The sequence below is a fragment of the Lonchura striata genome, chromosome 13 (genome assembly GCF_050655825.1).
Source record: "Lonchura striata isolate lonStrDom1 chromosome 13, ASM5065582v1, whole genome shotgun sequence".
Taxonomy (NCBI): Eukaryota; Metazoa; Chordata; class Aves; order Passeriformes; family Estrildidae; genus Lonchura; species Lonchura striata.
The window spans coordinates 11,753,403-11,777,945 of NC_140715.1; the positions used below are offsets into that span (position 1 = coordinate 11,753,403).

The 24,543-nt window shown below is 41.8% G+C and overlaps 2 protein-coding genes across 4 annotated transcripts; one reads left to right on the plus strand and one right to left on the minus strand.

Moving 5' to 3' along the window:
* The first annotated feature begins 5,873 nt into the window (after nt 1-5,873).
* Nucleotides 5,874-19,098, plus strand: FBXL21P (F-box and leucine rich repeat protein 21). Of its 2 annotated transcripts, none has more exons than XM_021549471.3 (7): nt 5,874-5,983; nt 9,218-9,339; nt 10,713-10,853; nt 13,297-13,746; nt 14,447-14,569; nt 15,056-15,227; nt 16,359-19,098. In XM_021549471.3, the coding sequence occupies exons 4-7, from the start codon at nt 13,375-13,377 to the stop codon at nt 17,000-17,002; spliced, it is 1,311 nt and encodes a 436-aa protein (XP_021405146.1). In that variant the 5' UTR covers nt 5,874-5,983; nt 9,218-9,339; nt 10,713-10,853; nt 13,297-13,374; the 3' UTR covers nt 17,003-19,098. The 2 variants fall into 2 exon arrangements, with proteins under 2 accessions (XP_021405146.1, XP_021405147.1); XM_021549472.3 differs by having other exon boundaries at nt 9,244-9,339.
* Nucleotides 18,903-24,047, minus strand: LECT2 (leukocyte cell derived chemotaxin 2). Of its 2 annotated transcripts, none has more exons than XM_085591289.1 (7): nt 23,960-24,047; nt 23,269-23,401; nt 22,290-22,441; nt 21,606-21,776; nt 21,169-21,283; nt 20,514-20,665; nt 18,903-19,147 (listed from the first exon to the last, which is right to left on the minus strand). In XM_085591289.1, exons 1-7 carry the CDS (start codon nt 24,003-24,005, stop codon nt 19,047-19,049), a joined length of 870 nt encoding a protein of 289 aa, XP_085447415.1. In that variant the 5' UTR covers nt 24,006-24,047; the 3' UTR covers nt 18,903-19,046. The 2 variants fall into 2 exon arrangements, with proteins under 2 accessions (XP_085447415.1, XP_077642883.1); XM_077786757.2 differs by lacking the exon at nt 18,903-19,147 and adding an exon at nt 19,879-20,116.
* Nucleotides 24,048-24,543: the final 496 nt, after the last annotated feature.

Sequence of the window (24,543 nt, forward strand, 5' to 3'; positions counted from 1 at the left end):
TTATCTGGAGCATGGTCTTGTATGTTTACACCATCCTCAACCAAAATTTTCTTACCTGCTCTGAGATCTTCCAAACAGGGCTCTGGAGGCTTCATAAGCAGCTTTGCCAAGCTATAACTCAGCTATAAAACTACAAAGCTTTTTCTGGTATTAAAGCTCAAAATGTTTGCCACTACATCAGGTGCTGACTTACCAGGTATTTCATTTATCAGCTATTTTTTGATCAAATCAAATCTTCAGCTGTCTGTTATGGACACCCTTAGTTCTCCAAGGCCTGTGTTTTCTCAGTGTCAAGGGCATCTATTTCTTTAAGAGGGTAATCAGAACCAAAAGTATTAAAGATGTCACCTTAAAGACAATTTGTTGTGTGCTCAACTCAAACACATTTATCAGAACTTCAGTGGATCGGGCCATTTCAGAGGATTTCAATACTCAGGTCAGACACTGTGATCTCTATACCAACACCAATAAACAGAAGCTGAATTAGCTGGCAGGTTATTTTTAACTCTGCTTAGACAATATTGAGTCAGAGGATCAAATAACCCATGCTTTACAGATTAGTGGGCAGTTACACATTGAAAGTGTGGCAGAATTAATACATTAATAACCTAATAGGCCCTAACAGCCCTGAGCAGCCCAGGCGTCACCCCCAGCCTTGCCCCAGGCTCCAAGTGCCCATTTCAGCTCAGCCCTGGCCTGTCAATCCCTCCCTGAGCAAAGCAGGAGCTCGTGCTGGAGCCACTGCCACCCCTGAGGCTGGCCAGGAATCCTGACCTGGCCTGAGTGTGGACCTGCCACACCCCCAGGGACCTGCTCCGTGATGTGGCTGAACCTGGCTGTCACCTGTGCACCTGCCCTGCTGAGCTGGTGGTGACCCCTGCCCAGCTGGCTGCCAGACCCCTGACTCCCAGCCAACCCTCATCATACTGGAACTTTCTGCAAAAAGTTAATGATTGAAAAACTGGGGTTTTTGCTAGATAGAAATTATATATCTATATATTTAAATTAAAGAATAAAACACATTGTCCCAATGAGGTTTGAACAACAGGCCTACAGTACACCACAGGAATACAGCAGTTTCTCCACACAGTTTATTTTCAGACAAATTATAAATTATTAATACACCTTTGTCGTGGCTCTTTGGACACAAAAGACAAACAGCACGTCTATCATTAATTTTCTGATCTTGTTTTGCAGTTTGATGGGCACTGTTAACTGTACCTATTAATAATTTTGTCTAAAATGTATGTCTAGCATAAATATATATCTAGGAGCTGTAATATATCTGTAATATATCTTATAGAATGACAGAATTCAACAATGGGATTGGATTGCAACATACCTAGAGTTACTCCCTTCAGTGATTCATGCTTACTTCTGGAGAGACAATATTAGACTGCTGCTGTGTTTCTAAAAGTGCATCTCGTAAAGATTTGCTCATATAAACCCATGTTTTACCTCATAATTATAAAGGAAGGCTTTTGCAAAGAGTCATATAGATAAGCCATTGTTTTCCTAATTGTGTTTCAGGTTCAGTGTGTACAGTAGAACCTTTTACAAAATAACTTGGGTGATTTCTATTCCCCAGACAGGCTGTTTCTTGCTGCCTGCCTGTGCAGCAGCTGGTGTCTAGCAGAGCAGCTCACGAGCCTCCAGCAAACACGACATACTAACCCACTTTCTGGGCACGAGTCTCATTCACTGCTCCAGTCTGCAATGTTAGGTTTAAACTGTTAAAGCTGCAGAGTTTGATCACAAAGTTTAAGTATTTGGGTTTTAAATTAAGAATTATAATTAAACTTTTAAAAGGCATGTCTACAACATAGGAATTATTTGGCTTAGCACACTGATACAAATGAAACTGCTCTCAGAGCCAAGCTAAGACTGACCCTGAATACCCTTCAGCATGGAAATTATGGGGCCTGTGTGAAACTCCAGCCATAGCCCAGCACCATGGACTTCTCTGTGATCTTCCAAGACTTGAAGACAGCACTCAACCAAGAGCTGTGTCCTTTGGTTACGTGGATTTTTCAGAATCATGATCACAATGAAAATGAAGCAGAGCTTGTAATAAAAATGTGTAAGTTCTGCAATTAAGTTCACCTATACCAAAGTATGGGTGTCAAAAAAGCTGGTGGTGAGCTCCTTTGGAAACTTCTCTGTATGAACCGGCTTTGTACAGCACAATGTACTGTACAGCTTCCTGCCTGATGTTACAATAAACACCCTAATTTCCTTAATTTTTTTCTGAACTCTCTCCTGACTTTTGCAGTCTGTCTGTTAAAAATAGTTAAAAAACAGCCAATAATTTTGAGACTTTTCACAAAGTCCTTGTAAAGCTTTCAAGTTCATGGCATACTGATTCTGAATTGACACATATTCATTCTTAGGTCTCAGGGAAATTTTGATTTCCTGAATGCTTTTTTATACTAATTAACTCATGACTTTATTCAAACTGTTTTTCTTGATTACTACTTCAAAGCTCAGTGATAAAAAATTTGCATATCATTCTTGATCAAAGTGCAGAAAGAGTATGCATTATGAAACCTGTGTGAATTACCATGCAAAACATTCCTGTAATCACCATAAACACGAGAAGTTATCTTTCTGTAAATCTGGTTCGAGGAGAGACAAGCACAGGAGGAAGGCTAAGCTTGACTTTGAGTGGCTTTGACGTGGGCAGTAAGGGCTTAGGAAAGCAGAGCCTGTATGCAGCGTAGCTGCCTGCGTCAGGGCCGGGCTGGATGGGCTCTGAGCAGCCTGCTCTAGGGGAAGGTGTCCCTGCCCACGGCACGGGGTTGGAGCAGCCCGACCTTTAAGGTCTTGTCCAACCCAAACCATTCTGTGCTTCCATGACCCAGGGATGCAGCTTCCCTTCATCTTTGCACGTTGTGTACCACATGAAGGATTTGGAGATGCCAAGCTCTGGTGTCAGGCCCCTGGGGTATGAGTAGAAGACAGAATCTCCTGGGTGGGCCCATGCTTGTGCCTATTTCCTTCCAGTACTGTCAAATCCATAGCTGATTTTATTTTTGATTCATGTACACCTGTAAGCATTTGAGCAATAATGACTACAGCTATAAAATGCATAGAATTCTTCTGTACTATTTTATACTTGTCCATTTTAAGTTAGGTATAAAATGTGTTTCTGCTAGACCAGATCAAAACAGGAAACTCATATACAGAAAGCCTCAGAGATTAACCTATGTGAATCTTTCTAAAGTACACTCGAACCTGTTTCTGCACAGCAGCCCAAAATGTTATTGGCAGTGCACCAGAGAAACCCATGACTGGTGGATTTAGATAGTAGCTGCAAATCTGCACTAATCTCTGTTTACAATCTATCCTCTACTACTGTCTACAGAGAGTAACTACTAAGCTGAAGATGGTTTTCATAGCAGTATATACTGAAAAAAATCAGTTTTAAATCATCTTCTAGGGACAAAATACTTGAAAAAATTTACCTGGAACCTAATCTCCTACTTCCTGTAAACTCTGACTAAAGCAGTCAACCATATAGGCAAGAGTAATTTTGGTAGATTTTCTAAACTATACTGATTTTAAGAGTGTGGTGCATTTTATCTCTCTGAGGAAATTGAAGATTATTTGAGGAATTGAAGAATTTGAAGATGTCACAGTGACTGTATGAAAAATATTCCTTTCAGTTTGTTTAATTAGCCTTTTGACATGATAATTTTTTAGGTTTTTAGATGGGTGGGAATAAACTATATTTTGAGGTCACACAAATAGTTAACTTTTGTCAGCTTTGGTTTTATGTAGGGCAGATATAATCTACCATGGAAATGCTGTACATACTTAGCATTAGCTCTTCATAAAACAATTATATAAAGGCTTGTTATTGGTAAATAATTGCTGCATGCAAGAGCCAGGAAATCCGTGGCTGCAAGTGTTTTGCAGTTGGCAATAAAAGCTCCATTGTTCAGATACAGCAAGATATAACTACAATGATAAAAGCAGCACTGATTAGCGATGAGCAGTGTTTCTGCATAGATTAAATCGGCAACATTCTTTAAAAATTATGCTTTAGATAACACATTAAAAGGCATACTTTGGGCATCTGCAGTTTGAACATGATGCAGTGCTCAGCTCTCTCTCAGTGAGGTGCTTTGGAGAGGTCCCAGAGAGGATACACATAGCAAGCAGGGAAACTTTGGCTGTTCAGGATAGGGCCCTTTTTGGCTGAAAGATTGCTAGAAAATCAGTAATAGCTGCTTGTACACCACCCTTCTTTGAGTCTGTGATTCAACGCCTAGCTCCCATGGGAAGGGCAGGGGATGGCTCTGCCTGGAGGGAACAGCCCCTGGAAGAGGCTCCTGGGGCAGTTTCCAAGGCCAGGGCTGCCCTAGCTCAAGGACGATGAGGGCCTACAGGCACTTTGTGTCAGGAAATGATGGAAAATACATGTGTCAGGAAATGAATGTGAACCAGTGTGTGCCCTGGTGGCCAAGAAGGACAATGTGACCTGGTCTGTATCAGCAACAGCATGGTCATTGGGACCAGGGAAGGGATTGACTCCTGTGCTTGGCACTGGTGGACCACACCTCCAGGGCTGTGTCCAGCTCTGGAGCCTTCATTTCATAAACACTGGAGGACTGGAATGGGTCCAGAGAATGGCAACAGGGCTGGGGCAGGGTCTGGAGCACAGGTCTGGGGAGGAGCAGCTGAGGCAGCTGTGGGACTCAGCCTGGGGATAAGGGCACTCAAGGGGGACCTTCTTGCTCTCTACAAGACCCTGACAGGAGGATGCAGGCAGGTGGGAGTCAGTGACCAGGCAACCAGCAATAGGACAAGAAGACATGGCCAGAAGCTGGACCAGAGGAGGTTTAGGCTGGGCATTAGGAAGAATTCCTTCCCAAAAAAATGCCATCAGACATTGGAATGGGCTGCCCAGGGAGGTGGTGGAATCACCATTCCTGGTGGTGTTAAAGGAAAAGCTAGACGTGACACTCAGTGCTATACCAAAAATCACACTAGGAAAAGCCAGTGTCCCGGAAGGAGACAGAAGAGCCCAATAAAGGGGGAGAGTCCCTGGGGCACATGCCCATGGGGTCTCTAGAGCTTTCAGAGGGCACAGCCTCCTTTTGTCCTAAACTCCTGGCCAGATGTTGTCCTCTTCCTTTCCCCATCAGCTGGGGCAGTAGGAAGGTACAGTCTTCCTAGCCGCCTACCCCATATCCCATTCTCCCCCTTGAAGTTGTAATTTTACCCCAAAGTTCAGAAACTCGGGCTTGTGCATTTGTCTGTTTCAGGAGTCAAACTGTCTGGGTTCCATAACAAACTTGTGGCTTGAAGTGGGTAGAAACACTAGGACCTATTTCGAAGATGCTGACACCCATACCCCTGTTAGAAACAGACGCCCTCACCCACGGAATGGCTCGGAAAGCCGCGAGCACACATCCCCCTATCAGTGTCACGGTCTGTTTGACGTGTTGGTGCTCGGTCACAGGCTGGACTCGATGATCACAGAGGTCTTTTCCAACGTAAATGATTGTGTGATTCTGAGGTGGAGGCTTAGTGAGGGGGAACCAAGCGCCGCCTGCTCTGCGGGCGAGGGCCAGGAGCGGAGCCCGTCCCTGCGGGGCTGTGGGGGCAGTCGGTGCTGTGGGCGCTGTGGGAGCTGTCGGTGCTGTGGGGGCAGTCGGTGCTGTGGGGGCAGTCGGTGCTGTGGGGGCAGTCGGTGCTGTGGGCGCTGTGGGTGCTGTGGGCGCTGCCGCCCCTCAGCCCCCCCATTTTACCCGCGGGCCCAGGGCGGCCGCCGCGAAATGGCGCCGCCGTCACGTGCCCGCCGCCCGCGGCCTCGCGCGGCGCCTGCGCTGGGGCGGCGGGCGGCGGCTCCGCCCTCGGCGTGTCCCGGGCGCGGCGGGCTGAGCGCGGTGCTGGCCCCGCTCTGCTGGCCCTGCTCTGCCGCTGCTCCGCGCCTCCGCCCGGCCTCACGCTGCGAGGGAGCCGCGCACCGGCGGCGGTGAGCGGCGGCGCGGCCGCGGGGACCGGCCCCTGCGCGGCGGCCGGGGGAGGGGGGAGGACAGGCCAGGCCGCGGGGGCGGCCCGGGGTGCGGAGACTGACGCACGCACTGACTGACTGACAGACAGACTGACTGACAGATTGACTGACGGAGTGACAGTCTTAAATTCTCCCTGAGCGCCCAGCCTCGGGAGGGGCTCGCTGTGCGGCACCCTGGGTTTTGTTTGTGCCATCCCCGGAGCTCTCCCCGAGCTGCGGCAGCGCGGTGCCTGCCAGCTGATTTTCCCTCGTAAAGAGCTGCAGTGTCTGGTTAAAGTCGGGTAGGAAGGTTTCAAGATAACCTATGGAAGTAACGATTGTTTTTCATTCCTGCCGTGGGTGTGTAGGTGAACCCTCAAGAGAGCTTTTCTGCAGAGCTGTGCGGCTTCAGATGTGGCATTGAGTAAAGCGAGGGGGCTTGGGCGTTGGGCGAGGGGGGAGATGGCTTCTTTCTAAAAATAATGCATCTGTAGAAACCCAATATCTAAATTTCACCACCCAAATGGTACTAAATGTGGCAATGCATTTGTATTTCTTCAGTTAAAATTAATGTAAGCATTAAGATGTTCAGCTGAATGTGGTTATTTTTAGAACTCTGAGGGTTTGTTATAAACATGCTAAAAATGTGGTAAATCCCTTGAGTCAGAGAATCAGTTTTGAGAAAAATAAGGACTGATTAAAAAACCTAAATAATCCTCTTCAGAAGCAAAAACACCAGCCATTAAAAGTCTGATATGCCCTAGATGAAGAAAAAGCTTAATCTCTGAGCTCATCATCCTGAAGGACTAGATCTTCTGAGAATTAGGCTTCAAATGTGTTTTTTACTTATGTTTTGCACCATACTCAGTGGTTGAATTTGTGGTGATAGCAATTTTCCAGGGCTGCCTGCCCTGTGCTGCTCCTGTTCCCCAGACAGGCTCTGAGGGGGTGTCCTCGGGTGCTGTCACTGAAATGCCATTTCTTTAAAGACACTGATTAATGGGACCAGTATTTCAGCCATGTAAGGCAGGTCCGTAAACATTGATTTCCAGGTGTTAGAAAGTTAAAGCTTAATTATAAAGATGCCTGCTTTATCCCAGAATGCTTCCAAGCTTGGTTATTTGGAAGGGTTTTTATTTTTCAAGGAATCATTTTTTTTCTGCATTTATGTTTGGTTGCTACTGTTTCTACTAGAAACCTGATTTTATGGTGTTTTGTTAATTCCTGTTGAGTCCCAGGGTTAAGAACTGGAAGGGAAATCTAGAAGTCAGAGGAAGCAGTTACTTCTTTGTGGCTTGAATCTGTGATACGTTTGGTTACAGTAATAAACCTTTGCTTTGAACTGATGTTGTAGCTTGGGAAGTAGTGAACAGCCAGTGAAGGCTTGTTTACCAGAGCTACTGCTGACCACTTTTCAAATCCCCCACCAAGCCCCCATGCCACAGGAGTGGTTTTAATGTCTTAATTTTATCTTAATTTAACCAGCTCTGTTGGCAAGATAAGTTGCAGAAACAGTTAATTAACTTGATTTTTTCAGAATCCTGTTGGCTTTAGTGTATTTGAGGTAGTTTGAGTAGGATAACATGCAGCTGTCAAAATACTGGATCACAGGTAGAGCTGTATGGGGGCCGTGCACCAATTTTTGATACTTTCCTTATACAAATGAGGATTTTAATAGATTTGGTGAACCTCAGCAGTTATCAAAGTGTTTCCCTTCAATGACTGTGTTGCTGCTGTTTATCTTTGATAATCATTTGGATAACTACCTTAGATAACAATTTACTGTTGTTTGCATAACAACAGTATTTGATTGCATCTCTGATAACTATAATATATTATTATATACATTTCTGCTTACATGAGCTAAGATTTACATTGCTTTGGATGGTACTTTTGGCCTTAGACACTCAGATGTACATTAGATGTACACCTGATCATGTTTTTATTGCTAACAGTCACTTCCAGGAACTTTTTTTTTTAACGTATTATCTAAAATCTATTATCTGCTAGTTCTTACCTGCAGTGTAAAAGTATGAGCTTCCTTCTCTTCGGAGGAGTCTTGGGACAGGTCTGTTCAAGAGAAGCTCTCTTCCTCAGGGGTGTTCTTGGTTATTTGGCTGTTACAGGTAACCAGTCCCATCTCTGTGAAATTCAGAAACCTGCTGAGCATTATAGATAGTCTTTATTGACTACCTATGTTTGATACAATTATTAATATAAAAGGATATTACTGTCCTTTCCTTGGTTTTCAGATGTCAGGTTACTGTTAGTAATTACTTTTGCCTGTGGCCACATGAGGAATGCTGGGAAGAATACTGAAATCCTGAGCTCAGGGCAGGTGGAAGGGTACTCATCCCCCACCCCCAAGATGGGATATGTAAAAGCAATATAAACAACACAAGATTATCACAGCAAAGATTTCAGGGTTTTGTTGTGTTTTTATAATTTTTTTTTGTGATGTTCCTGGGGGTAAAGCTTTCAATGATTACATGTGATGGAAAACTCTGAAACACAAACTCACCTGTAACGTGATATTAAACTACTGTGGAGGGAGGCAAGAGACGTTTAATCTGAACCCCTTGCTGCAGTGCCTTGTGATGCACGTTCCCAGGTGGCCCGGGCTGTCACCTGGAGCTCATAAACAGGGAGGTGGCTGCGGGCTGGTGCTTTGTTGTCGTCGGGAGCAGCTCCTGCCGTGTGACTGCGGCCAGGCCTGGCAGGTGCTGGCGAGGGCTGTGCACGTTTGTGCTGGGAGGCTGAGCCCTGTGGCCTCTGTGTTCATCACACCCTTCCCCAGGCCATTAGACAGCCTTGCCACAGAAGGGAAGCAGGCAGGAAAAAACATTGGGTGGGTTTTCTTCTCTGTTTTTCATCACTCTTAGATTACTTCCATAGCTACAGTGTTGTTTACCAAGATTCACTAGTAGTGATAATGATAATGCATATACTGAATAACTTGCTGTTTCCATTGTACTGTTGACCAAGAAATGTAAATGCAGTTGCAGCATTTGTTTCCCATCACTTTTATACTTAATATGACCTCATGTTTCTTTCAGTGATAATATTTGCATTGTGGGATAAACTACCTTGTTTTGAGATGATCCCCTCAAGCTCCTTTACAAAAACAAGAAAATCTATAAAATCTATCAATGTATTTCCCCATCATTTTTGCATTGGATGTAATATGAAATCTTTTTTTTTCCAAAACTAATGCAGGTTTTTGTGGCATTTTATCTGGACAGGAGGGGAAAGCAGACAGATGCATGTGAGTGCCCCATGGCTGCAGCTGCCTCAGTTCACTCATTTGTTGCCTATTGTAACTTGGAAGAATTCTTTAGGTAAGAAAGTTGCTTCAAAATATCTGTTTTTTAAACTTAAAACACTTCCCTGTTGAATCTTGAAATTGCATCTGTGTTTTGTGCTCTCAGTTATGTTATTTAAGCATGCTGTTTATGTGTGGCATTATAAACCTTTTATTTGTTAGACACTAACAGTACTTATGAAAATGAATTCTATGTGCTGTACAGACTCTGCTCACTTCACAGGAGAGAGAACACGTAATGCTTGTAGACTTTGCAATACAATGCCACCATAAATGACATTTCTTCAGGTGTCACCCACAGAGTTGCTGATGAATATCAGCTTTCTCTTTATAGACAAGCATGACTACCCAGCTCTAAATTTTCTGGTGTGTGAACTGAGCAGCAGCATTACTTGCACAGATTGCAGTACTTGAGTTTGATTTTGTGTGGAAGATGGGGGCTGCTTCTCATGTATTCATAAGTAATGTATACTACACCTTTGTTAAGCTTGGAATCAGTAAAGTTGATATTAATTGGGTAGCTTTTGTAAAGATGATAGGACCTGGGAGAATATAAAGTCTTGTCCCATTCTTAAAGAAAAATAGAGAAGTTCAGCATCGGAAGGTTTCTAAAGATGATATTACTGGTTGAACACAATACCTGGTAAATACCTTCTGTTTCTAAAAGCTGTCATGATTTAGTGAGGTGGATGTTACTGTTCTTGTAGCATTCCATTAAAGCATCTTCAGATAATGTAAAATTGGTAACTGGATATATGGGAGGTTTGGGTCTGTTTTCTTGTAGTGCACCAAAATACTCTGTTATACTAAGACACAGGATAGTTTTTTCATTAGTATGTGTGAGGATATTTGTACATTATTAATATATTTTTTTCCAGATAGAGTGTAATTAGCCACAATTGTTTGTTTACTGTCAAGGTTATCATGGTGCAATAAGCATACTTTTGGAATAAAAGTGAGTAAATTTGAAAGTCAAGTCTTTAAATGTCAAAGTATCAGAGGTCCTGTCTTTAAGTATAACTTTTGACTCACATGGTTTTGGTAGAGGGTAGGCTGAAAAAAGCCCCATTTGTTATCAAGGTTTGTTCTTTGGGTAATACTCAAGAATTCAGAGCTGTATCTGTGTTGCAAGAGTGCTTATGTGACTAAAACTGTAGATAATGCAAAAGCTATTTTTTGCCAACAATTGCACCTTCCCCTTAGTTAAATGGTATTTTTCAGATAATGTTTGGTAAAACGAATGTGCTTGTTACATTGCTCTGCTTCCACATCTGCCCTCAGAGCAGTGGGTTCTGTTGTCTCAGTCTTTGTTCCAGAATTGATGTTAGTCCTGTCTGTGGGTTTCCCAGACACTGCAGAACAGTTTTTCTTTGATTGGTGGCTTCACAGGTCGGTTCATCTTCTGGGACCCATCCCTGCCTTCTGGTTAAGGAATCCATGCACACATACAGGATGACTCAACAGTGGGATGGATGTTCAGATACCAGAAAGGTGCTGGTAACTTGACAGGATCCTCCACATTCTTTGGAGGTAGGGTTGTGTTTGTGTGTGTGTAAACCTGTCATTTGAATGCTGCTGGGGTTATATCACATGGGACTGTCATTTAGCCAGCTTCAGTTATGCTTTAAATTATATACTATTCATAAGGATTCAGAATAAAATAAGGATTCTTATTTTTGCAGTAAATATTGGGGCTTCATGTTTGTTAAAAATGTTACAATGCATTACCAGTCGAACCTTTTTCTGGCTTTGCATCCCACACTGAATAATAGGAACTCATTTTGTTAGATAGAAACGACTGTAGTGTGGAATACTAAACAAAGAAATTCTGGAGACAGCAGTTTCTAAAGGCTGTAGCAACAAGAACAAGTTCTGGCCAAATTCCAGCAGGCAGAGCATAGATGCTGTGTATATCAGCAACACCTTGCTGCATCTCTTCCTGCATCTGGAGTGCTGCTTCTGGTCCGTAGCTTGACTTGTGGTTTAGGGAAATGCCCTTTCTGGTTGCTCTCAGATGTCAGAGCTTCCTTGTGGGAGCCAAATCAGCACCCATGAAGTTCAAGTAAGTTTCAAGTAAGATAGGAGAAATTTCCATTTTTATCAGAAACCTATCTTTAACCAAGATGTTGCAGATCTGCATGAGGGTAGCAATAGCAAGGACAAGCTTCTCAAACAGTAGCATGTGTTCAATTTCATTTTTTTGTTCAGACTTCTGTTTTAGTAAACAGCCAAGTCTGTAATTCTTTTCAGGTAGGGAGGAAGAAAAACAAGCAACAGGTATATTTGACTCAAAGCTAAATGTAGCAATGCTGTGATCAACTGTAAGAGAGAGTTTTGTAATGGTTAATTACTACATCCACACTTAATGGTTTGGAGCGCCCATTTGTTGTGGGACTTAAAGTAATCTAAAGTCATAAAACATGGTTGTGTATATGATATTTTGATGGTCTAATAGCAAAATGTTTATTCATGCTGAGCCTGCATCTTCATTGCAATAGTGACACTGTTAGTATAAGCCATGTGTCTACTCAGAGAAGAAAAACTATTATTTAATATAATTTAAAGAGTGTTGCTGGCTTATAAATATTGCTGATTCCAATCACTAATGTAAATTTAAATAGACTGTGTGAATATGTATAACAACTGCTAAAATAAATTCTTTGGTGATTGAGATAATTTGTTAGGAAGTCAAGCAGTAGTGAAACTGGTCGTATGAAAAGCCCTTAATAAACTGGCTACATTTTTCTTTCCAGCTTCTCAAAGAATACATGTTTTCTTTTCATAAAAATGAAGTTTATCAGACACTCATGAGCCAAACAGATCAGGTTTTATAGGTTGGGGAAAATGCCAGGTAAATTTTTAATTTTTGATAGGATAGTATGTATTTTGGAAGCTGTTTTTGCAATACGCAGATTTGTGGGGGGTTTTTTTTCTGCCTTTCCCACTCCCCCCCCATAATGAAGATACTATGGAAAGTTTTCAATCCAGAAAAAGCAAGCTGTGGGGGTTGCCATGGAAGTTTGTTCAGTAAAAATAGATATATGCTCTTTCTCGAAAAATGCATGTTTGCTTTGAAAATACTTCACACAGGCTGGGAAGAGAGAAGGTCTGGATGAACATCTGGTTAGTGGGATATTTGAGAAGGGGCCTCAACTTCTACTAAAATGAAGTGGCAAAGCCAGTTATTGAAAATTGACTGAACAATAGAATTCAGTCTAGAATGGACTTGGCTAGGTTGCACTGCTTCAGCCTGTGACAGCAGAGCTTTTTTCTTATGCTGCTTTTCTGAGCTCTGGCTCGTGAGGCAGACGTCCCTTGCTGAAGTAGATCTGTGCAGTTTGCTCATTTCCAAGGTCACTGTCCTTTTCCTGCTGAAAAACAGCATGTGAACTCAGTTACTTTGCCCTGCTTTGAAAAGTGACCTCTGAGGTTTTTTACTGTTGGTTGTACTGACACTTTCCTCTGTTTGGCTTTTATTTGGAAAAAAACAAACTGAGGAAGGTGGGCAAAACTTTTCAGTCTGACTCTTCTGAATGTTCCAGCTTTATCTGTGTTTCAAAAAGGAGTTTATGAATTAGATTTTTTAGTTGATAAACCTTTTTTAGAGATCATGAATAGATTCCATAGTTTCTCAACTGAATTTAAATTTAATCAATTTTCTACTTCTAAGTTAAATTGCTGTTAAATACTTCTTGATCCCTACAAAATTCTTTATGTACTATGAAATACTACTACATGAAACTGTACCTGGTAAATTAACAAGTCCAAGTTCTCCAGATTCAATCCAAATTGTACAAAATAAAAGGTAGTGAGGGAGAAGGTCCTTGACAACATCTGTGCACTGGATATTGACATATGGATATACTTCTTTTCATAATAACATGCTGTATTTAAAATTTTTTAACTGGTTATTGCATACCGTGTTTCCACTGGCCTTTCTCCCTTCCTCCCCTGATGTTCTGTGTTTTTCTAGAGACCTGTTGTACGTGACACCTTTCAGGAACCTGTGCAGTTTGAATACATTGGATTGTTACATTCTGAAACTTCCACCATGAAGAGAGCTGGGCAGAAGGTGGTGGCTGGAACTGAAGCTCCTGGAACATCACAGACAAGCAAAAAACAGAAAACTAATTTATATGGTTCAGGGTTTGGGGAATCTGACCTGTGCACCTCGATGGACTGGGGCAGCCTTCCACACCACGTGATTCTGCGTGTTTTTCAGTTCCTGACTTTAGTGGATCGAGCCAGGGCATCTTCTGTTTGTCGAAGGTGGAATGAAGTTTTTCACATCCCAGATCTCTGGAGGAGATTTGAATTTGAACTTAGCCAGCCAGCCACTTCTTATTTAAAGTCTACACATCCGGATCTCATTCAGCAGATTATCAAGAGGCACGCTGACCATCTGCAGTACGTCAGCTTCAAGGTAAGCTGTGGATGAGCTGTGGGTCAGTGTCACGTCACTGAGCACGAGGGATGCAGCTGTTCTGTGTCAGCTGCCTTAAGGGTTGTACCTGGCAAGTCTTATGTTTCAAAATGCAACTACTGCAACATTTTATTCCCATGTGTGCAGACAGTTTTATCCCATTTTCTTCACTCTAACCTCTGCAGAGTAAAGAAATGTTGTGCAAAACAGAGGTTGAAGGTGAGGCAAAATAAGAGATTTGTTCAAAGTTACCCTTCAGGCTTACAAATTTTGAATCCGTTCATTATTTAAGATGCATGTAGATAAAATGGATTTGTTTGCTGGAGCAAGGACTTTGTTAAGTCTTTTTTGAGCTCTAAAAATTGGCAGTTTAAAAAAATGCATACATATCACAGTGTATTGTAGCACCAGTACTGTTACAGTATTGCAGTAACATGAGGTTGTTTGAAGACAAGACTTAGATTTAAGGCATGTATTCAGACTAGAATTACCCAGCAGTGACACTCAGGAAGATTTTCTAATAGTAACTTCCCTGAAGTCTTTCTGGTCTTGAAATTTTCAGTCAATGTTGCAATTTGTGCCTGTGATGATTGCATTCGGGCGCTGAGTAGATCTGGAGCCTGCAGTCTTTAGTATCCATGGTGCTGTTTTCTAAATGATACTGCAGAATGACTTCACTATTTTTAAATTGCTTTTATAGGTTGATAGTAGCACTGAGTCAGCAGAAGCAGCCTGCGACATCCTTTCTCAGTTGGTGAACTGTTCTATCAAGACACTGGGTTTGATCTCTACAGCAAAACCAAGCTTCATGAATGTCTCTAAGGTAAAGTTCTACAAACTGTAACTAGCATATTTTAATTCACTCTTAAATCACTTTAGATTTCCTAATGTTCTGTTCTTAAGTTGATGGTAATGTTTATGAAACAGTCTCTGGTTACTTTGAAGTAACAGAGGAATTACTTTCTGGAAAATAAAGACTTTCTTTTTTTTTCTGCAGAAAAACTCCACATACTTCAGGCTCAACACTGTGTCCAGTTATCCCTGTAGTTATCAATGTATTACAGTGAAATGATAAATCAGAGTAGATAAATAATGAGTGTAAGGTTAATTTTGTCACATGCAGCAGCATGTTTTTAAACAAAGATCCCCTCTGTTTATATTGAAATAATCCTTTGTTACATGAAAAACAGGATCCATGGGAAATGTTTATTTTTGTATTTTTTACCTATGTAGAATGTGAGGTCAAAGCACTGAAGTTTTGCTTATCTTTTCATAAGAATTTTTTTCCTTCTCCAATTTCTCTAAATAGGCTCATTTTGCATCAGCACTGACAGTAGTTTTTGTGAACTCTAAGTCATTATCATCAATCAAGATTGATGACACACCCCTTGATGATCCTTCCTTGAAGGTTCTTGTTGCTAACAACAGTGATACTCTAAAACTACTAAAAATGAGCAGCTGTCCACATGTTTCACCTGCTGGTGAGTACTGAATGTATGTGAAAAATGGAGTCATAAAGTATCAGTGTCACTATTGACTTAGTCTTGAGTTTGAAGTGTTGGAAGGTGAAGAATGAGGTGGTTGTTAGTGGATGAGTTGGGTCGAGGAAGGTGGGGGTGCTGCTCACTTCACTGCATTTTCTGGAATTCTTGGGATATTTTCTCATTTTCTCCAGCTCCTTTGCTACCTCTGATGATAGGCCTTGAGGCCTTCAAAAGTAGTGCAAGGATGTGGTGTTCATTGCTTTACTATGTGAGGGTAACCAAATGGGTGCTCCTTAATGTGTGCAGATTTGTAAACTTCACTCACCAGTGTTCTGTGGGAACACCACAGAACCCCTGATCCATGAATCAGCTACTGCTTGGTGGGATAAAGGAGATCATAACAGTTGTCAGCAATTGTTTTCCAAGGTGCTGCGAGTGTGTACAAATTTCAGAAAACTGTGCTGTTAGACTCTGTTTCCAGCTTCCAGAGTGCCCTGGTGTGTCCAGATCTGGGACTGGTGACTTCCTCATTGGTTGGTGAAGGACTCACTCCCTTCAAAATACACCCTTGCTGAAAGTTCAGAGGCCTTCAGGGTCCCTTCTCATTTTGCTTTCTCCCAAAACCTTAGTGCTGGGGAAACGGAGTCTGGGTCTGGTCTATTCCTGTATTCTTTTCTGGAGTCCACAAAAAATTACTTAATCTGTGTACTTCATATTCCAGCAGATTAGGAAGAACTAACATTATTTAGGTCTTAATTCACAGAAGGTTGTAGCTGTTAAACTGGGTGGTGGTGATTGAAATAGTTGAAAGTTGAAGGAATGAGTATTAGGGAAGGGACTGGTGGCAACTTCAGCTGAATCTAACTTAATTTCAGTTGCTTCTTCAAAGCTGAGGAAATTGTGCATAGGGAGTGGCAAAGAGGAGATACGCAGATCCCAGATGAATGTGACTCGTGTCTTTTACCCTAAAGTGTTAATGGCCAAAACTCTCTAAAATTTTGGGATACCTAGAACTTGGGTTATTCATGGGGTTTGGATATAAGCATGAAAATTCAAGCCAGCTTTACAGAGAACAGCTATGCTTATATTCACTTTTCATTTTAGAGAGTAAACTTTTTTGTTCCTCAGGCATTCTTTGTGTGGCCGATCAGTGTCATGGACTTAAGGAGCTGGCTTTGAACTACTACATACTAAGTGATGAACTGCTGCTGGCTCTTTCAAGTGAAAAACATGTTGATCTCGAGCACCTTCGCATTGACGTCGTGAGTGAGAATCCTGGTCAAGTTCAGTTTCACACCATTAAAAAGCAAAGCTGGGATGCTCTTGTTAAACACTCCCCCAAAGTCAACATTGTGATGTATTTCTTCTTGTATGAAGATGAATTTGATGCTTTCTTCAGAGAGGAGACACCTGTTACACACCTGTACTTTGGTCGTGCAGTGAGCAAGGCAATGCTGGGTCGCATTGGCATGAACTGCCCCAGGCTGATCGAGCTGGTCGTGTGCGCCAATGGACTTCAACCTTTGGATGATGAACTGATCCAGATTGCTGAGCGCTGCAAGAACTTAACGGCCATGGGGCTGGGGGAGTGCGAAGTCACCTGCAGAGGTTTTATTGAATTTGTAAAGATGTGTGGGGGCAGGCTTACTCAGCTTTCCATCATGGAGGAGGTGCTGATTCCAGATAGTGATTACAGCTTAGATCGGCTTCATCTGGAGGTCTCCAAACACCTCGGAAGAATGTGGTTTCCTGATATGATGCCGACGTGGTAAAATCTCTTTGTGGATAAAATGGTGGAATCAGAGTGTTGCTTTCTATGCAAATAAAACATTTAAAAATCAAATGTGAAAACTTCCAGATTTAAGTTTTTCTTCCTTGAGAAAACCTCTATTAGACTAACAGCAAAACACTCTAAAATATTAATTATATATTGAAATAGAAAATAGATTTAAGTGTACTTAACAGCTCTGAAAGTATGTCTGTGGTTTACAGGTGCTTCAAACTTCAGTGAATTTGGCCTTCTCTGAGCTTCAGTTTAAGCATTCCATCTACTTTAAAGTGGGTTTGCATTTTTGGAAGGTTTTTTTGTGTCTTTGTTTACTCTTTTGATCTAGTCAGAAGAGAAATTATTTTCCTTTAGGAAATCTATCTGTGGAAAGCTGGATAGAACTTTGAGTACAGTATCATTTATCATGATGTTTTATATAGCTATTTTTTAAAATAATTCATGTTTAAATTGTAAAAGCCTGTATATTAAAATACATGATCCCGGGTTAATCAGATATAATCTAGCTTAAATTCATGGCAGTATAATAAAATGTTAATAAGCTTATGCTTAGAAAAAATTTTCCAGCTTTAAATTGCACTTTAAGTAATTTTGTCAGATTACAAAACTAGGGAATGCATTGTACAGTATGTTGTTTTTGTCTTATGTGTTAAAAGGATGAGAAAGATTTTGTTAAAATTACTGATTATAAGTTTGGCTCTAGATTGATTGCTGGAGTGAATAATAAAGCACTTTGGAAACTGTCAGGACAGTAAGGAATAGCTTTGGATTTGGACTCAAGTCTTTGTAATCAAAGACTAATGTTTGAATGCTGTTCCATGCTTTCCTTGCTAAGAAATAAGACTTCATAAATGTAGCTAGTAAGAAGGAAAGATCAAATGCAATACAATTGTCTTTGATCCATTTCTATTTGGAATCAAGAATTTATAACACTTAAAATTGTCACTTAGAGGACTAAATGGACAGTAGTAATTTCACCTGTTTCTTCTAGAGCTTTGTGTAAGCCCTGATTTCTAGAGAAAGACTTGCTGAAGGTAATCCTGAAATATTTAATTCAGGACTGTTTTAATACTTGTTGCTATTAATTGTTTTTTGAGACAGATTGTATTATATTTATTTTCTTAAAAGGGGAAAGGCATGGTGAGTTGATGTAAATTAGAGTATGTATTTTTGTGTTAACATTTTGCACACTGTAAACTTTAATGCATTGTATATAAATTTTTGCTGTAATTATTTTGGTGCCACTCTTGTTGCATCTTCCTATTGATGATAAGTCTACAAGAATTTGCTGGTGGTGGTTGTCACTGTCGTGGCTTAACCCTGGCTGTCAGCTGAGCCCCTCACAGCCAGAGGGATAGGGTGGAGAATCAGAAGGTGAAAGTGAGAAAACTCCTGGCTGGATATAAAGAGTTTAATAGTCACACAGGCAGGCACCCCCCAAAAAGGGAATCCGTTCACCACTTCCATCAGCCATGTCCAGGAAAGTAGGGCTCCACCACCCGTAAACACCCCACTTCCTCCACCTTCCCCAGCTCTGTATGCTGAGCCTGATGTCACACAGGATGGAATGTCCCTTGGATCCGCTGTCCTGGCTGTGTTCCCTCAGCCTCCTGCCTGCTGGGGCAGCCCAGAGCAGGGCTGGGCTCTGTAAGCACTGCTCAGCTACAGCAGAAACATCCCCAGTGCTGTTTGCAGTACAAATCCACAGCTCCATTCTAGCTCCTGTGAAGCAAATGAATACCCCAGCCAGAACCAGTGCATTCACAGCAGAGAATAAGTGAGTTTCTCCCCCGCTTCCACAAAACAACAGCTAAAGGGTTAAACCACCCTTTTCTTGGACACCTTGTTCCCAGCTGGAAGCCCAAGGATTCAAGGTAACGCACCCCTGAGTCAGTAATGCTTTATTGCCTCTTGCACAGTTAAGAAGCATCTGTCTGACTGGTTAGTAGAGCCTGTGAGCTGAACACTTTCATAATCCAGGGGACTATAATTTAAACGCGAAATTGAAAAATTTCCAAACAGTATTTGGTTCAATATGTGTTATTTGCTTCAAATGGAGGTGTAATAAAGTGGTTTAATCCATGCACTAGACTCATCCATCTGTTGCACTGTGTCCTCTTGGGGTCCTCTCCTGCTAGAAGCAATGTATGAGAAAAGCCTTGGGAGAGACTGCAGAATGGCAAAGTAGCCATTGTCATTTCACTTTTGTGCCTGAAGCCTGACATGCAGACTATAAAATGGAGTGTGGACAAAGCTTGTGAGTTGATGGGAAGTCCTGGAGTCCTCCCTCTAGCCAACAGAACAATGTTAGTGTATTTATAAACACTGGTGACAGAGTTACAGTTCAGGGGGAAACTTAAAAGGCTGCTTTGAATATTATCCCTTTCACACAGGCAGTGTTTCTGTGAAGCCATGAATCACAGATCACTGAGGTTGGAAAAGACCTTTAAGGTAATCAAATGTGGCTGTTGAATGTCAGCAAGTGTCCAGTTAAATAGGCCTGCATTGATGAATGTTGGGAATTTGGATGAACTGATTTTTTTAGAGTATTTGTTCTTCTCCCTTATCTGAACAAATGAGGCCAGCTGGTGTTCAGGGAAGAAGCTGACAGGAATGCACCTTCTCTGCCACAGGAGGGAGTGAGCACTTCACATTTTAGCTGATTTTCAGACTTTGAGAAAGCTTATAGCTAGTCATTGCTAATTTCCTGATGCTCTGGTAAATGCAAATTCCAACAGAAACTCAAATCTTTTTTTGTTTTGTGTATTTTTGTTTTCTGTTGCCATCCAACAGACACTGCTTTTGTAAGGTTCAAAGTATTGATAGGTGATAGTATGAAGTGTGCATGGGAAGAAAAACAAGTTTTGGATGCTGAGATGGATTTATTTGGAATTTACTGTGTTTCCATTTCAATCTCTTTGCCCTTTCCCCCTTTCAAGATTGCTTGTAGGATCCGAGCGGTCGCAGTTCTCAATGTGAATATGAGATGTGATCCCAGGAAATACTCTTTGCATCGGCAACATTTTCCCAAGGACTTGTCCCTTGGAAATTGCACCACTGTATCTTATGGGATGGATACAGAGTAGTTTCACACAGAACTCTGGTGAAAAAACAAGAGGGAATACCTCAGATGACTGATGAAGCATTTGTTCTTCTGTACTACATTTCAGAAATATTAACAATATCTGTCTTGTCTTTTCCACTGAGATAGCAATAGTGGAAATAACAAAATAGCAGAAATACTGTGATCATAAAAATTAGATAGTGGTTGGAGTGATTGACATGGTAGAAGAGGGAAGGCAAGGAGAAGGTGGGGATTCGTGCTGTAGGAAAGGGAAAAGCTTGAAAACATTCTGCAGAAGTCAGTTATTTGCATTGTAGCAGGAGCAAAAAATTCTGTAAGTGGAAGAAAACATGGCTAAACTACTTGGCTAACTGCAAGGTAATGCATCCTATATGAGCTCAAGGCAAATAAATGTTAAAAGACAGCTATTTACCTGGTCCCCTGATCTGGACTCCATCATCAATGGCATTTCCATTGTGGAAGAATTTAATAGGCCCGGAGAGCTGGCCAGAGAAGGGAGCGTACACGGTGGCCCCGTCAGCACAGATGACATCCACTGCCCGGTGCTTCCCTTTGCCATTGCGTCTGGAAACAAACACATCTTTATAGAAACCTCTGGTCAGGCCCAGTGCTGCAGAGAGAGGTTAGGCAGCGCATGGTGAGATCTGGAAAAGGGCTGTTAGGACAGAAACAGTCTCAGCAAACCGGCTGAAGGATCTGAAAAGGTGTAGGTGAAGCAATGTCATGTAAGGTGATGACCTGTTGGAGAAAAATGCCTTTCTTCCAGGTCTTTAAATAAAGACCACAGAGTAGTAAAACCATAGAGTCACAGAAAGGTTCATTGTGTGAAGGACATCAAGTCCAACTCTCTGCTTGAGTCATGAGTGTTCCCAACACTAGGTCAGGTCAGGCATGGCTTAGTCTGATAAAAAGCTCCAAACAGAGAGGTGTTATGAACAACATGGGCAGCCTAAAAGTTTCTCATGTCTAAGCCTTCAAAGCTGTAATTTTTATATGACCTAAACAAAGTTTAATTCTTACTTCAGTGGAAATAGAACAAAACCCCACGTGTTCCAATTATATATTACCTTGGAGCTCCATAGTATCCACAGCCATACTTGTCACAGCCTCTTATCTCATTGGTAGGGTTTCCAGCACACACTGCAGCCCAGCGCCCATCCCGTTGTGGCAATGGTGGAACAGCTTTGAAACACAGGAACACAGCATATCAAAGTTCTAGATTGTTTTATCACTTCCATGTTTGCAACTACTATGTTTAATTTACAGTTAGGTAGGAACATACTGACGTTACATCCCATGCTTCTAGTTGGATTTTTCTCCATAAAATTTGTAATCCTTTAGGAAATGGAAATGTAATGTAGACCTAAGCTAATATTTCTAGATTAGGGTTATTTCACAGAAGAAACATACTTTAAATAAAAATTCAAAAAGAATATCACAGGTCCTAGAGTGCAAATCTAGTCTTGTTCTGAGTTGCGTTTTCTGTTGTTAAGGGTGTTTTTACCAGGTGTTAGCAGATGAGTAGGATCAGAGTGGTCACAGTTCTCAACGTGGATATGAGAAATAATGCCAGGATATACTTTTTGCATTGGCAGCATTTTCCCCAGTCGTTGCCCTCTGTTGATTTGGCCGTGGTACCGGATGGGGTGAATGCAGACGAGCTTCACACAGTAACCTGGGAGAGACAGGAGAGGAAGCAGGGTCAGGAAACATCAGCTGCATCTTCTCCTGGGGTGAGCAAGAAGCATTCTCTGCCAGCCTCTTACTGGAGAGTATTAGAATGAAGCAGAAATGTAGTCAAGGTACCAACAATGGTGAAATCAAAATTACTATATTTGTCAGGGCAAAAAGGAAAAAAGGGTGTTGGAAAATAGAGCCAGGAAAACATCCTCTCAGCAAAACTGAGGATATATTTCCGTTGCTTTATTTTTACCATTTCCTATTTTTTGATTTGGGGTTGTTATTTTCCTGCCACCTGTTTTTCAACTCCTTTCTTCCCTCCTCTCCAAGAAAAGCATAGGAAAGGACTACATCCTGCTGGTGCTGTCTTCCAATATTTCAATGTACTAGAGAGGATGTAAGATTAATCAGCATTGTGCCCGAGTTGAAGAACCACAGAAACCTCACTCAGGTAAATGAAGTGATTACTTGTGCATACCTCACAGCATACCTGCTGTTAATTACTTGCCTTCTCCCATGATTTGGACTCCATCATCAATAGCATTTCCATTATGGAAGAACCGGATGGGTCCCGAGAGCTGCCCGCTGAAGGGAGCGTACACCGTGGCTCCGTCAGAGCAGATGACATCCACACCCATATGCTTTTCTTTGCTACTCTGCCTGGAGGCAGAAATACATAATTAGGGACATCTCTCAAGGTTAATGTTAAGTTTCAATTGGTCACTTAATACAGGATGATAGCTGGAGCTTGTCTAACAAAAATTTTTTACCTGCAATGAAATTGGACAGAAGTAGCAGGTTTGAAGCATCTTTTTGTTGTTGTTGTTGTAAATTGTTCACATTACTCTGGCCTTCCTCACAGTAGGATGAAATTTCAAATTTAAGCATTTTTTTTATTTTCCTAAGTTCATGGGGTATTTCAAACTGTTAGAGAAAAGTACCATTTTATCCCAAAAAAATCTATACCACGTAAAATAGAATCTTGGCTGGCATTTTCTCACTTAGAAATTGGGAAGCTGCATGATGAAGATGGACACTTTTAGAGCCTGGGGAGAGGAGATGACAAGAAAATGCATTCTACATATAAAAGCATTTTTTTAGAGAAATACAACCTGTTGTTGTATGAGGACCCTACTTAAAGACAGTGATGCTGACAGATTTTTAGTTTGTGTAATTGAATCTACTCGGCTGTTGCTGAGTGTTGGTTAAATTTCTGGAGTATAAGCAACAAGGGTAAATGGCACAAATCCTTGCAATACTTCTGTTTCCTGTACTCTGTGATTCATGAAACACTCCTGCTCCTTCACCCCTGCATCCGTTGTCAGCAGTGGCATCACTGTGCTTCTGTAAGATTGCCGAGGAACATCCCAAAAATCAGTGAGAGGTCCTGCAGACAGCAGTACTCTCTCATTCTGAGTGTCAGCTCTGTGTAACTGTACTTTCTCCTGCCTGAACATTTAACTCAGGGCCCCAGGCAGCCGTGTTACCTGTCGGCGCCGAAATTCCCGCAGCCGTATCGGTCGCAGCCGCGGATGCGGTTGGTGGGGTTCCCGCTGCAGAGCTGAGCCCAGTGCCGGTGCTGCTGTTGGGGCGGGTGTGCATCCAGCTGCTTGGTGAAAACTTCACATGGAAAGAGGAAAAACAGGCAAAATTCAGCCATGGTCTGAGTCCAGTGCAACAGAAAGTATTCAGGGACAAAATGGGGTGTTTAAAGTGAAAGACATGAGCTCCAAGGAGTTTGTCATTTCAGAAACCGTAGTATACAACCTGCTGTATAGACTTGATCCATTTTTCCCTGATGTCTTACTGTAAGGTATATAAACCAAAAAGAAAGCAAAGCTATAGATAAAATTGTTTAAAAATAGTTTGTGAAATAAATTATTTTTACTTTCTAATGGTGCTGGGTTAATGGTTGGACTTCATGATCTTAGAGGTTTTTTCAAACCTTAATGATTTTATGATTCTTTCTGAAACCTCCCACTACTTCAATATATGTCTCTTAATGCACACCTAATTCCATATTTTATAATAGTCATAACTGTACATATTACCACCATTCCTCATAAAACTAGAGGGAAAAAACCTCAGCATTATTTATGTTCAAGTGAATGTCAATAATTCATTATTTTCTGCCTAAACCCAGTCAAGCCCAGCTGCATTACAGCAATCTCAACTCACCAGTGGACACCAAGCTGACCAGAGTGACCAGACTGAGACCTGCCATTTTGGGGCCGTGTCACCCGTGTTCTTTGATCCAGTCAAAGACGTTGAACAGCTGCCACCTGAAGTATTTATGTGCTTTTGAAAGCCCAAGTCTGTTGTCTTGGCCAATCAGTCTCAAGCAAAGTATTACGGCTCCAGGCAGGTGGTGTTGCCATATTGGGAACTGTGGTGGCCTGCAGGCTCTGGCAGTTGTTAAAGCTGGTTGGGAAAGATGCATAAAAGAATTGGGCTCTTAGCAGTAAGAGATGGAAATGAACCACATTTCAGGAAACTCTGGTTGAGCTGTTTCTTAACACCTTTTCTTCCCCTTCCTGGAGCAAGGTCACATTTAAGCCAAAAATGGTAGGGACCACAAATGTGGTTCAAAGGATTGAGCTGAAGGGAAAAGGTGGTCAAAGCTCCAGAGTGGATGTCACCAATTTGTCCTTTGCTGCTCATTTCTCCCTGGGTGTTTGTGCCCACCAGAGCTTTGTGACCAAGAACACAGGAAATGTTTGTCGTTAACGAGTATTCACTTATGTAATGAAAAAGAGATGCTT